The following is a 14,649-nucleotide window of genomic DNA, read 5'->3' as shown; positions in this document are numbered from 1 at the left end:
ATTTACACCACAGAAATTGGCCAACACTATAAATCAGGGGCTTTTTTTGGGGGGGGGGCAGCTTCCTAGCTCATCACTGAGCAGTGCACCCCACAGTCATCAGGGACCCAGGCTCCTTCCTCCTCCTACCCCTCTGGTTTCAGCTTGCGACTTCGTCTTTACCCGAGTGCCAGCCATTATGTTCTGTGTGAGCTTTCTGCCATCACAGCCCAGGCCGCTCCTGGCTTCCTGTCCAACTGCTGTTTCCGAGGCTGGCTCTTCCCCACCTTGTGGCTGTGTGTCATCTCAGGTGGCAGCTCAGAGGAGAAAAGCCTTGCCTGACCACCCTACCCCAGCTCCCCCCTGCCCCCCACCGCCCTGCCGTCCCACGCTGCTTTATTTTCTCTAGAGTACAGACCATATTCCTTAATTACCTGGTTGTTTTGTTATTTCCCTTGCTAATTATCTCTCTCCCCCGCTACACTGGAGGAGCCCTGTGGGCATGGACTGTCTGTCTTGTTCTCTGCTGTATCCCCCGTGCCTCAACAGTGCCTGGATATAGTAGTTGCTCAAATATTTGTCACGTGAATAAGGGATAGGAAGCAAAGGTAATTTTGTTTTCTGCTTTCTTCCTTTAGAGAGGCATCATGATCATCTTCCCATGTTGCTACCTAGTCTGTAAAATTAGTGGGACTAGATGTTTTCTGAGGGCAATGAGCTGAGTGAGTGGAGGGAGGTGAGGGTGAACAGGTAAGTCAGCTCCCTGGCATCGCTCGCAGTGCAAGGTGACTGGGAAAACTGGGCCCTGCTCAGAGGCTTTCATCCACAAAGCAAACTTCCTTGAGCCCCATCTTAGTGTTGGGCTGTTGATGCACGCAGGGGGTAATAGAGCGGGGAATGGTAAGGGCCCCCCCGTTGGACTTGGGCTAATATGGGGATGCACTAGGGACAGACAGGAGGACTAGTTACGATACAATGGGCTAAATGCCCAATAAATGCAGACAGCTGGACCTGTACTGGGGATGCGCACCTCAAACCACATTCATTCATTTGACAAATATGTATTGAGGCCCTACTGTGTGCTGAAAACTCTTCCAAACACCGGGGATACAACAAGCTGGACAAGACTCCTGCCCTCATGACAGTCACATTCTGTGGAGGAGACAAGCAGTAACACACTGTCGAATAAGTGAGCAAAAGCATCTTGGGCAGCAGAAAGTGCTAGGAAGACCACATAACAGGATGTGGGTGTAGGGGATGATGCTGTACGTGGGGTGGCCAGGCAAGACCTCTCTGAGGAGGTGGCCTCTGAGCTGTTATGTTAATGACACAAAGGGACGGGCACCAGAAAATCTGAGTGCACTGGCCAGAGGAGGTAGCAAGGGCGGAGTCAGGAGGCTGAGACCAGCATATGATGGAGCAGCAGGAAGAAGGCCGCTTTGGCCAGATGGGAGTGAGGGGAGAAGGGCAGTGGAGACAGCCATGGGACTAGCGTGAGGCGCGACATCGAAGCAGTCACCCCCAAACTCAGTGATCGAGATGGAGAAGACTTAATGCAATTTTTTAAAAAATCAACATGAAAGCAAAAAGCCCCATGATGAACAAAATATCAACATTTTAAACAAAAAACCAGATCACTAGCAGTGTCGTGCTGAGCTATCCTGGAACCTGAGGCAAAGGAAAAGTCAGTACTGCTGATCCTGTCCTTATCTGAAGTTTTGAGATGTTGTGTTTCATGGATTTTTTGTCGCTGTTTGTCACGGGCGTCATCACTATGGAAGACGTGTCACTTCATCTCGAGATGATGGTCTCCAGAACCAGACTGCTTGAGTTCCAATTATGGCTTTACCCTTACCTGCTTAGCTGCATGCTTTCAGGCCAGTTTCTTGACCTCTCGGTACCAATTTTAACGTCAAAAAATGGGGCTAATAGTGCCTACCTCTGTGTCATTCCGAGGATTAAATGACCCAATGCAAGCAAAGGACTGAGGACAGCGCCTAGCCCACACTGGACGCGTTAGCCGTAACAGCGGGCCTTGGTACCCACGGGAGGATTCTAAGCGGGGAGTGTCTGCCGGCAAATCAGGCTGGGGCAGAATGTATGTGGAGGCGGGTTGGAGGCAGGAAGACCACAAGCTCCTAGGATGGCTAGGGAGGCGGCTGTTGCAAAACTCCAGATGAGAGATGGGAAGATGAAAGCAGCCTGGATATTGGGAGACTTGGGGGTTACTGAGCTGTGCGGGGAGGAGGATGTTGGGCCAGGTCTGGGGAGCGCGACGGCGGTCGGCCCCGGCTCTGGGTCACCCATCCCCGCCTCGTGTTGTTCCAGAGGGAGCTGAAGGAGCAGCTTCAGGCCCTTCAGGACAGCGAGCGGGAGCACACGGAGGCGCTGCAGCTGCTCAAGCGACAGTTGGCAGAAACCAAGGTGAGCCAGGCCTGGGCGCAGGGGCGGGTCCTGCGGGGTGGGCGGGGCGTGGGGGCGGGGCCGTCTAGGAAGAGGGGGCGGGGCGTAAAGGTGCCAACCGTATTCTGAGAGGGGCTGGGGTGGGGGGTGTGGAACGGAGGCTGGGGCTCACCTGAATGTAAACGGGACAGGACCCATTCCCAGGACTGAGGGCAATGATTTGGGCTGGTGCCTGGCTTTAAGGGTGGGGCTCTTTCTCCCTTCCTGCCCTGGGTGGAAGGTGAGGTGGGACCAGGGACCCTCAGGAGAACTCCCAGTCCTGCAGGGCTGGGAGAATGTACCTGGTCTCTTTTTCCTCTCGCCTTATTAAACACGCCCACCCAGGGGCACCTGGGTGGCTCAGTTGGTTAAGGCTCCCACTTGGGTTGAGGTCGTGATCTCATGGTGAGTGGGCTTGAGCCCCAACTGGGGCTTCGGATTCTGTGTCTCCGTCTCTCTCTACCCCTCCCCCGCTTGTGATCAGTCTCTGTCTCTCTCTCTCTCAAGTAAATAAATATTAAAAAAACAAAACCATGCTGGCGCATTGCCAGAGGAGCCAACCCTGAGTATGTGCCCTCGAAGCCCTCCTGATGATTTGTGACCCAGCCTTTGTATCATCCCCCCTCTTAAACTCGGACAGTGGGCCAAACCCTCTAGTCTCTGGCTGCGGTGGTTTGAAAAGAAAGGCTTCTTCTTGACCTGAGAAGGAGGCCCTGGATTCTGATCCAGCCACTAACTCACTGTGTGACTTTGGCTAAACTGCATACTCTCCTGGGCCCCCAGTCTTCCCATCTGTACAATGGAGACTCTGCCAAGGTCTTCGCAGCCCTGAAGTTCTAGATCCCGTGGGCTCCCTCTGAGTTCCCCCCACAGATGTCTCACCAACGGCACAAGGCTTGCTTTGATTTCTGCCCTTTCTGGGACCAAAAACTGGGGGCCCAGGCCCAGCTGCTAACCTCTACAGTGATTTCAGCCTGGCCCCACTCACTAGCAGGGGTGCAGCTGCCGGCAGCAGCTGGAGCAGAGCCTTAGGAATTTTCTGGGCCTCTGAGGGGTCAGCCTGGGGCCCGGAGAGGCCATTGGAGATCCAGATCTGTGCCTCAGCTTGGCCACCAACCCGTGTGGGGTCTTGGGAAGGTCATGACAAACATTTCTTCAGAGAACATTCTGGACTGCCTGCAGGCAGGACCCTCAGCAGGCAACAGATGAGAACAGTTAGAGGACTCTAGCCTATTTGCCTCCCACAGCCTCAGTTTCCCCATCTGTCCGGTGGTTCAGCACCTCTCAGGTGAAAAGAAGCTAATGGAAGCCTCTGTGTGAATGAGAGCGGAATATTATGGTCTGGTTTTCCCCCCAGCAATCTCTTCTCTCCACTCCCCATTGTTTTTCTCCACTGACCTTTTCCTCCCCTGCTTTCCTGTCCATCTGTCTACCTCTGGGGGGTCCTGTGGGGCCAGCTCCCCCTCCAGTTCCCCCAGCCCTGCTTCCTGTCTGGACTGGGGTGTTTATACAAGAAATGCCTATGGATGCTTTGGAGGTCATATTTCACCTGGTGCCTGACTCGGCTTTCCTGCAGAGCTTGCCCCTCCAGTGGCCCAGCCTGAGGGCCTGTCTGATCTCCCTCCCCAGGCCCAGTGTTTTCTTTGGTCGGTCCTGACCAAGTGACGCATTCTTGGCAGGGTATTTTTCTGAAGCAGCCCCAATTCCTCCAAGCCCCAGTGGATTCCCAGGGATGTGGCTGGCTGGGGTAGGGGCTACTTTCCCAGCCACAGCACCAAAGGGACTGGGGGTGGGGTGGGGGTGGCTCTGCCCTAGAAAGAAACTAGAATAAACGGGGCACACCGGTTGAGTGGAACCTTTCTCTGTGCGGGTAATTGTGTTTCCCATTCATTGTTTCACTGAACCCCACGGAATGTCATCTCTATGACAGCGGGACTCCCCAGAACCTAGCACAGTGCCTCCCACACACAATAAGTAGTTGTAGAACAAGTGAGTGTGTGCGGGGGGTTGGGGGGGAGGCAATTTTTGATGGAGGAATGTTATCTCCATTTTATTGGCAAGGAAACTGAGGCACAGAGAGGTTGAGGAACAAGCCTAAGGCATCACAGCTAGTAAGTGGCTAGTTGGCAGCTTACTGTCCAGTTTTGTCAGAACCTAGTTCTGGCATATTCCAGGCGTGTGCGGGGGTGTCCTCAGCAAGATCTATGGCTTTGTGGTCAATAGGACAGGTAGGCTGGGAGGGGGGAGGACCTTTCAGGGACAGCCTTGAATCATGTGTGGTGGCTGGCTGTCACTCCGATGTTGTTCTTTTGAGCTGACCTCTCCCTGCCTGTCTCCCTTTTTCCTACCCATCTTCTTTCGTCCTGGAGACACTAGCCCGTACCCTAAAAAGAAGACAGAGTCTGCACTCACCTCTGCAGAGCAACTTTTGGCAAGACTCTTCCCCCTTCACCTCTCAAGCAGGTTCTGACTGCCAGCCTGTGCCAGGCCCTGGGATGGGCACAGGAAGCGCAAGGCTGAAAAAGACGTCATTCCTACCCCTGGGGGGTTCATCCACTAGCTGGAGCCACATAAAATGTGAGACTGTGTATTAGGAATATTTACAAAATGCTCTGGAGACATTTGACTATTTCACTGCCTGAAAAAGTTAGGGAGGATGTCACCGAGGAGGTAGCTTTCGAGCTGGTTCTTGCAGGATGAGTAGGAGTTTGTTTGCCTGTTGAATAAAGAGTTTGTTGGGGGCGGGGCCCATTCTAGGCAGGTGTAATTACAATGCAGTGGCACTAGAGAGGTGAGCTGGGGTCAGATTGAGGACTCTGAATGCCAGGCTAAGGAATCGAGTGTTTTACTAGTTATCAAGGAGCCAAGAAATGTTCCTAAACACAACATTGGCTTTGACCCACTTTGCACATCAGAAGGATCACTCTGGCAGTGAATTTGTTGCCAAAGACCCAGAGTTGACTTGCGGACCGAGAGAGTTGGATGGGCTGTGGGATCCCAGGAGTATGTGTAGTTGAGGCAGGTGGAAGGATGAATGTGGTGCTCAGGAGACACTCAAGACCATGGCTAAGGACACGGGAGCCATCCTCAAAGCCATGGGGTCAAACAGGAAGGAGGCCATGTAGGTGAGAATGGAAGGAGCCGTCCCAGAGAGAGCGGCCATAGAGGTGGGAGGCAAACCAGAACCTGCCGCCGGTAGAGGGGGGCCAGTGCACCAAACACTGTCATAGAGGGGTTGAGAAGGAGCCGGAAGGGGTGGCCGTGGGATTTGGGGGTCCTTGGAGGGCAGCAGCAGATGACGCAGGAAGGGCAGGCCCCGTCACCCCCGCCGTGACCCGCACAGAAGCCTCAGGGTGCAGGAAGGGGCTCAGGGAGGCCACAAGCAGCCTGGCTGTTCATCCCCAGCTTCTCCCCCGCCCCCTTTGTCTGCCTGGCGCTCTGGGTGGGCATGCGCGGGGAGGCTGGCCCACTGCCAGCACTTCTTCCTGCTGCCGCGACAGGAGGGAACTGGCCCTAATTGAGCCTTTGTTGAACCTCCCACAGAGCCCTGGGCACTGAACACAGCGGGGTCTCTGACTCTGTGAACTCCCAGCCAGAATCCCACAAAGTAAAATTGCAGAGGCAGGTCCCACACGCTGCTGCTGCCCGGCCACACTTCTGTACCCCGCGTTGTCCTGACTCCGGCTGCTCCCCGCACCCCCGGTTGACATCCTGCCCCTCCTTCGGGCCCCAGCTCAGAAGCCATCTCTCAGTGAAGACTTTTAGGGTGTGCCTGTTAGAATGGATCCCCTTTAATAGCCAGGCTCTTCTTCTGCACTTCAGACAATGGCGTGCATTTTGTGAACGTGCCCTCGCTTAGTCTTCACCAGAACCCTGCGACGTGGTTGCGTTACCCCTTTCGCAGAGAAGAAAAGAGGCTCAGAGACATTAGGCAACCGAGGTTTCCACAGCTAGAGACCCAGAGCTGGGATTCTCACCCAGGCTGGCGGCTACCAAAGCCCGCGCCCTGCACCGCTCAGGCCCCTCCTGGGCCTGCCAATGCCCGCGGGAACAGAGAAATGTGCAAGTCCAGTCTTGCCTCCTGTGATCATGGCTTTCGCCTCCAGCTCTTGTTTTTCAGCCAGGGGGTCTCAAGGATGAGCGACCGCCAAGGTTTGCCCGGCACATTGCAGGTTATAAAGCTCTCTGCCATCCGTGATCTCCTTGTCGTCTTTGCTTGAACCCCATGCGTGATGTTTTAAATTTTAATTTGATTGTTTGTTTGTTTGTTTGTTTTTAAGACTCCATGCCCAACATGGGGCTTGAACTCACGACCCTGAGATCAAGAGTCTTATGCTGTACTGACTAAGCCAACCAGGCACCCCTGAGTGATTTTTTTTTTTTTTTTAAAGAAAGACCTCACTGTATCCTGGACTGAACTCAGCGTCTTTTCCTGCCCCCCTGTTCTCCCCCAGCTTCTCTGTCCCTCCCACCCCCAAGCCAGAAATCTGGGCATCATCCTCACACCTTTCTTTCCCGTACAACTACAGCCAGACTGTCAGTCACCAGGGCTAAAGAGACTCTCCCCAAATGTCTTTCAAGCCTGCAGCCCCTCTAGTGCAAGCCTCAGTGTCTCACCCAGAGCACTTTATGAGTGTCCTGATGGGCACGTGGAAGTGTGTGCCATCCCCGGCCATGCCAGCCTGACATGCCATTGCACTTTAACAGGTGCCGTTCCCACCACGGAGTGTGCCCTTCCCCGCCCTTTCCTCTCGCCGTGCCAAGGTTCTCGGTTTCCTCCTCTCTCCCAGGGGTCACCCCATCTGCTCCCCTTGGCATAACCCCTGATGACTGTCCCCACAGTCTTCCACCAAAAGCTTGCGGACCACCATCGGTGAGGCCTTCGAGCGGCTGCACCGGCTACTGCGCGAGCGGCAGAAGGCCATGCTGGAGGAGCTGGAGGCCGACACGGCCCGCACGCTAACCGACATTGAGCAGAAAGTCCAGCGTTACAGCCAGCAGCTGCGCAAGGTGCAGGAGGGGGCCCAGATCCTGCAGGAGCGGCTGGCCGAAACCGACCGACACACCTTCCTGGCTGGGGTGGCCTCCCTGTCCGAGCGGTACGTGCCCGCCACGGGCTGCCTTCCCCAGACGGGCATCCCGTCCCCAGCCTGTGTGGGGAGATGGCCCTGGAGGCAGATGGGGTGGTTAGCAGAGAATTCATTCACTCACATCTTCATCAGACAGTTACGGGGCATTGGCTGTGTGCCAGAGCCTGGTCTAAGGCTTTATGTGTTTCTATTGTTCTATATGTAATAAGTAGAATCATAGAATATTACTTACAGTACAATGTTACTTATGTTATAGTACAAGTATATATTATAGTCTTTATAATAACATTGATATTATTGATAATAAATAATATTTATATTATTATAATCCTATTAGCTCCCTTGCTGTCATCTCCATTTCACACGTGTAGAAACAGGCACAGAGAAGCTACGTCAATTGGCCGAGGCCCCTCATCTAGTATATGACAGAGCCAGGATTCAACTCCAGGTCTCTCTTGTCCCATCGCCACCATTAGAAATAATAACACTTAATTATCGGTCTGTTGATGATCAATACTGACAGTTAACATCACGTATTTGGTGTTGACCGTGAGCCAAGCACGGTGATAAGCATTGTACATACATGGCGCCATGTAATCCCCACCACAAGCCTAGGAGGCAGGTGCTATCATAGCACCCATTTTAAAGATAAGGAAACTGAGGCTAGGAGAGGTAGGAAGTGGCACAAGCAGGCACTTGAACCTAGGGCTGGCAGACTTTAAATACACGGCCTTGCTCCCTGTCAGCTGCCCTGAAGGTGGCTGTGGGCCCCCCCCCCCCGTGTGTTGGGACAGAAATCCGGCCCCCCAATGCAGCCTGCTCTCCTGCTTTCCTTCCAGGCTTAAAGGGAAAATCCATGAGACCAATCTGACTTATGAAGACTTCCCGACCTCCAAGTACACAGGCCCCCTGCAGTACACCATCTGGAAGTCCCTGTTCCAGGACATCCACCCAGGTAAGGCCCTTCCTGCCAGTTACCAACAGGGCCAACAAAGAGGCAAGGGTTATCCTGGGCAGGAGCTAAAGGGGGGTTACATCCCAGCCCAGCTGCCTGCTCTAATCACAGCCTGGGGGCAGGGCAGAGGGATGAGAAGAATTTCTTGCTGAGCACCTGCTGTGTTCCAGGGCTCGTGCTGGGCACCTGCGTAATCACTCAGCTCAGCGAGTCCTCCTACAACCATGAGGTCGGTTCCATTAGTGTATCCATTCTCCAGATGAAGAGACTGAGGCGTTGGACAGTTCATTCATCCATCCTATACATTCAGCACATATCAAACCCCCTACTTCACACCAGGTGCTAGTCTAAGTGTTGGAGATGTAGCCGTAAGCAACACAGGCAAAAGGTCCCTGCTTTTGTGGATCTTATATCATAAGGAGAGAGAAAATAAAAGTAAATAAGTAAAATCCATAGTTCATTAGATAAGGATAAAAGATAAGGAAGGGAGCGAGGGGATGTTGAGGTAGGATAGAGATTTTAGGTGGAGGACCCAGTTAGAAGACCTCACCAAGAAGGAAGCATAGAAGTAAAGGCCTGGGGGCAGCTGGGAGGCTCACTCAGTTGGGCGTCTGACTCTTGATTTTTTTTTTTTTTAATTTTTTTTTTTAATGTTTATTTATTTTTGAGACAGAGAGAGACAGAGCCTGAACGGGGGAGGGTCAGAGAGAGGGAGACACAGAATCTGAAACAGGCTCCAGGCTCTGAGCTGTCAGCACAGAGCCTGACGCGGGGCTCGAACTCACAGACTGCGAGATCATGACCTGAGCCAAAGTCGGACGCTTAACCGACTGAGCCACCCAGGCGCCCCGTGACTCTTGATTTCAACTCAGGTCGTGATCTCACAGTTTGTGGAGTTGAGTCCCACATTGAGCTCTGCACTGACAGTGCGGAGCCTGCTTGGGATTCTGTCTCTCTCCCTCTCTCTCTCTGCCCATTCTTTCTCTCTCTCACTTCCCCGACTTTCTCTCAAAAATAAATAAATACTGAAAAAAAAAAAAAAAAAAAGAAGAAGTAAAGGCCTGAAGGAAGAAGGAGAGTGATCCATGCAGGTTTCTGAGGGAAGAGTGTTCCTGGCGGTGGGGATAGCAAGTACGAAGGCCCTGAGGCGGAGCAAGCCTGACATGTACAAGGAACAGTGAGGAGACTCATGTGGCGAGAGTAGAAGAGAGTAGAGGTGAGGAGGTCAGGGAGGCAGCAGTGGCCAGCCCGTGAGGGCCTACAGGCCAGCGTGAGAACTTCAGATTTCACGCTGAGTGAGATGGGAGCCGTTGGAGGGTTTGGGGACAGGCAGTGACGTGAGCTTAACTTCCTAGCGGCTCCCTCTTGCTGCTGGGTTGAGACCGGACTGAAGGGGATGGAGGGTGGAGGCTGGGAAACTGGGTAGGAGGCTACCACAATACTGCAGGTGATGGTGGCTTGGAGCAGGGTGATGGCAGTGGAGGCAGAAAGGAGTGATCAGATTTAAGATATATTCTGAAGGGAGAGCCACCAGGATTTGCTAATGAATGGGAGAGAACTGGGGTGGGGGAGAAAGAAGACAAGGAAACTACAGCGATTTGGGCTGAGGCGCCTGGAAGGACAGAGCTGTAAGCGTGTGAGGTCTGCAGTACCGATGAGATGTCCAAGTGCAGGTGTAGAGAAGGCAGTTGGGATGACATGTGCAGTACAGGACAAGGGTCAGGGCAGTGTCGGCATTGCGTGGACAGTATTTGATGAGCCTAGGTGAGATCACCTAGAAAGTGAGAGTGGAGAGAAGAGAGATGAAGTCACTCTAAACTTTGGAGCCCTGGGGCACTCCTAGAGGTTAGGGACAGGAGGGAGACCCAGCCAAGAGGATCAGGAAGGAGCAGCCAGAGAAGTGGGAGGGGAACCTGGGTGAGTCCTGGAAGCCAAGTAGAGAGTGGCTAATGGCAACAAAGGCCGCTAAGCCAAGTGAGAGAACACGGAACTGACTGTTCTCTGGCAACATGGAGGTCTTCAGTGACAAGAGCTTTGGTGGAGCCACAGGGGCATAAGCCGGATAGGAAGCTATCCGAGAGAGAGAAAGGGACATGAGGCATCTGGGTGGCTCAGTCAGTTGATTTGATTTGGCTGAGCATCCAACTTGATTTCAGCTCAGGTCATGATCCCAGGGTCGTGGGATCGAGCCCTGCATTGGGCTCCAGGCTGAGCGTGGAGCCTGCTTGGAATTCCCCCCCTCTCCACACCCCGCCCCGCCTTCGCTCATGCTTGCTTGCACACGCACTCCTCTCTAAAAATTAAAAAAAGAGAGAATGGGAGGGGAGCGAGTGGAGACAGTGCTTTCAAGGAGTTTTATTTAAGGGAAGGAGCGAGAAGGCGGCAGAGGCTGTTGAAGGTGGGAGAAGTAACAGCCTATCTGTGGGTGATGAGAAAGACCCAGTGGCAAAACCGAGGATGCAGGGCAGAGAGAGGTGCTGCAGGGACAGCCAGGAGTGGGGTCTGCTGCTGCCCCTTCTGACAGCTCATCTTCAGGAGCCCAGAGGAGGGAGAATAAATGGGCAGCGGTGGGAGCTTGAGGGAACGCTCTGCCCATAGCCTCCCCTTTCCCAGCGAGGTAGGAAGCAAGGTCATCCGCCGAGATGATGATGGGCGAGAGGAGGTAATGGGAGGTTTGCTGGGAGAGAAGGTCTGAACAGGTTTCTAGTAGAGTGAGTAGACCCTGGGACCCGAAATCATACAACCTACAAAGGCACCACGTCCTTTAGAGGTAAGACAAGGATATAAAGGAGAATCCTCCCTCAGAGGTCGGCACTATTATTATCCTCATTTTTTCAGATGAGAAAGCAGGCACAGAGCTGTTAGGAACAGATGTCTGAACCGGGCGCTGAAGGCTGATGGCTTTGCCACTCGGGGAAGGCTGGGGCCTGGTGGTGCCTCCAGACCGTCCCCAGTGTGGGGAGCTGCATGGGCAAAGGCAGTGGGGGAGGAGCATGAATGAACCCAGGATGCTCATGATCGGGCCTTCCAGGTAGGGATGGAGAGAGGCTGAAGGCACCACTGAGCGTGTGAATGCTGGACAGAGATGGGGGTCCCCTGTAGGTGTCTGAGGACCACACTTGATGTATCAATACTGATTTCCCAGGAGTGAAGGGACAGCTCCTGGTACTTTTTTTTTTTTTATTAATTTTTTAAAAAAATATTTAAAAAACATTTTTTAATGTTTATTTGTTTTTTGAGAGAGAGGGGCAGACTGCAAGCAGGGGAGGTGCAAAGAGAGAGACAGAGAGACAGAGACAGAGACAGAACCAGAAGCAGGTGCCAGGCTCTGAGTCATCAGCACAGAGCCCAACGTGGGGCTCAAACTCACAAACCGTGAAATCATGACCTGAGCCAAAGTTGGATGCTTAACTGACTGAGCCACCCAGGCGCACCCCCCCCACACACACACAAATTATTTATTTGTGAGAGAGAGAGTGTGTGAGGAGGGGAGGGGCAGAGAGAAAGGGAGACACAGAATCTGAAGCAGGCTCCAGGCCCCAAGCTGTCAGCACACAGCCCGACGTGGGGCTCAAACTCACAAACTGTGAGATCATGACCTGAGCCAAAGTCAGACACTTAACCAACTGAGCCACCCAGGCACCCCATTCCTGGTACTCTTAAATCTGGATCTGTGCCTAGTCTGGGGAAGGGCGCATTTTCCAGCAGACTGGGGGGACTCTGGGTTATCCTCTTGGGGTCCTTCTAGCCTCTATGTGCTCCTAGACGTGGAGGGACCTCCACACTGAGACCCAGCAGGATGAGGGCCACACATGGGTGAAACAGCATAACTCAAGGAGGCAAGAAGCGCGTCCCCCACCATTGACCCAGGGCAGCCCCTCGGGCGGCTGGTCTCAGGAGCTCTATTTGCCTCAGTTACCACCTGCTGCATCCTTGTGACAGCTTAGAGAGGCAATCCAGGGACCTCAGCCTGACAATCCAGGCCCTATAAGACCTGGGCCCTGCCATTCTCTCATTCTCCCCTCCACATCATACTCAGCCACACCGAACCATCTTCAGGTCTTAAATGAGCCATATTCTCCCTCCTCCACTTTCACACATGCTGCTCCCTTGTGCCCTCTACACAAACCTCAGGCTTTGATGACTAACTCCTGCTCCCCTTCATGTCTTAGTTTATAAACACCTCCTCTGGGAAGCCTTCCTGGGTTTCTTCAGGTAGCCCTGCACTTTTCTGATCTCACTCTTTTGTCAATGTGTGTGTAGCTGTCTGTGTCGCTAGACTTTTAGCTCAGGGTCAGGCCTGGGTCTAATTCATCACTGTAGATCCCTAGAGCAGCCAGCACGGTAAATGTTTGTGGAAAAGTAAATAAAGAAATGAATGAATCCGAGTCTCAGTTCTGCTACTAGAATAAAGTAGGTACTCAGTAAGTATTTTTGAACGGAACTTGCCACACATCCTGAACAAGTCACTTCTCCTCTGAGCCTCAGTTTCCTCCTCTGTAAAATAGGGCTGTTAGCCCCTTCCCAACTCCCGCACAAGTGAGTAAATGGATGTGGGAACTTGCTGGTTGCCCCAGAGCAGGGTTTCTCAACATCAGCACTATTGACATTTGGAGCTGGATAATTCCTTATTTAGGCGGCTGTCCTGTGCATGATAGGATGTTCAGCAGCATTCATGCCTGGTATCTACCCAACTAGATGCTCCCCTCCCCAGTTTTGACAACCAAAAGTGTCTCCAGACATTGTCCAATGACCCCTGCGAGGCAAATCGCCCCAGTTGAGAACCACTGACCCGGAGAAAACTGCGTGGAAGAGCGGCTGAAGGAGCAGTAGCCTGTGCCCTGAACATCCTGCCAAGGATAGCGGTCCCTGGGGAGTTCAGAGACCAGTGACCTGGTTAGCCAGGCCCCTTCCTTTGTCTGTAGGGCCTGTGAAGTCACTATGGCTCCTCTGCCAGCACCAAGGCCCTTTATGTCCAGATGGGAGGGGCAGGCGCCCCCAGGGAACTAGCCCATGGATTCTAGCAGCTTCCTGCCTGCCCTGCTTCCAGTTTGGGCTTCCTATTGGGTCATCTGAGAACTCCATTTAGCACCTGTCACTCCCCTTGCTTTGGAACCTCCACTCTCTACCCATCCCCCACCCCCTGTCCCACCCTTCAGCCAACATTGGAAAGCCTCCTCCAACTGCCTGGCCTGATTGTTGCTGCCCCCAAGCACAAACTTTCTCCCCAACCAGACCAGGTGGCCTCTGCTCCCAGGACACCAGACACTGCCCGCCTTCTTTGGTTTTACCATCTGCCTCTTCTGGGCGGCTCGCCCCTCCCCCTGCTCACCTGAATCCAGTCATTTGTGGGTTCCAGCGTGCTCACCACCTAGCTGTGTAGCCCAGGGCAAATCACTGCCCTCTCTGGGCCAGTTTTCTCCTCTGTAAAACAGGGATGGAGAAGATGTGATTTACCTCCCAGCTTAGGGATAAGAATTAAATAAAATTATCTATTTGTGATAATAATCCTGGAACTTAGTAAGAACTTGATACTTGTTTATCATTATTATAATGACAAATCAGTTGGTTCCTCAGTCTTGCTGAGCAGGCTTTCTGGAGCCACACAGAGGAAAGAACACGGTGTGACAAGGCTTTAACTCAAGTTCCAACTCTACTTCCACCCCAAGTGGCAACCTGAGCAGGCCACTTAACTCAGAGAAGTCTCCTTGGAGCCTCAGTTTCCTCTTCTGGAAAATGGGATGGTAATTTGCACTCCTGGGGCTGCTGTGGTATTCCCATGAACCAGTGGGTGTTTCTCGAATGCCAGTATGGCGCAGAGGGGGCCAAAGAGGTGGGAGAACTGGGGCAGCGGATTATGTAAGGGCCTGGCCAGAGGAAAGAGCTGGCAGCGTCTCCTGTCCTATCAGGCTTCTGAAGGGTCAAGCCACTGTCCTTGAGAACAAAGAGGAACCAGCCATCTGCTGCCAAGTGATAGTACTTGACTAGGGGGTTTCTCTGCTGCTTGGGCCTGTGATGTGTGGTTGAAGATGGCCAGAAGACATTTTCCTGGGGCCTCCACAGTCCATGCCCGCCCTAAATGCCCTTGACCTCGAGGTCTCAGGCTTAAATGGGCTGCTTCAATACCTGCTTTTTGTTTTTATAAAACAGTGTGTCAGGACCTAGAAAAGAGCTCTGATCTGT

General features: G+C 53.1%; 1 protein-coding gene across 3 annotated transcripts in view; it reads left to right on the top strand.

Annotated features, from left to right (window-relative positions):
- The window catches only part of TRIM62 (tripartite motif containing 62), a 31,562-nt gene that overhangs the window by 10,755 nt on the left and 6,158 nt on the right, over nucleotides 1–14,649 (top strand). For all 3 annotated transcript variants that reach the window (XM_086716369.1, XM_025935339.2, XM_025935340.2), the window contains 3 exons: nucleotides 2,308–2,403; nucleotides 7,264–7,520; nucleotides 8,351–8,466. In XM_086716369.1, coding sequence (XP_086572495.1) covers nucleotides 2,308–2,403; nucleotides 7,264–7,520; nucleotides 8,351–8,466 — 469 coding nt within the window. The remainder of the gene's footprint in view (nucleotides 1–2,307; nucleotides 2,404–7,263; nucleotides 7,521–8,350; nucleotides 8,467–14,649) is intronic.

The sequence above is a fragment of the Puma concolor genome, chromosome C1 (assembly GCF_028749965.1).
Source record: "Puma concolor isolate L17-30 chromosome C1, mPumCon1.1.hap2, whole genome shotgun sequence".
NCBI lineage: Eukaryota > Metazoa > Chordata > Mammalia > Carnivora > Felidae > Puma > Puma concolor.
Note: the sequence above shows the minus strand (reverse complement) of the source record. Positions and strands in the feature narration are given on the sequence as shown.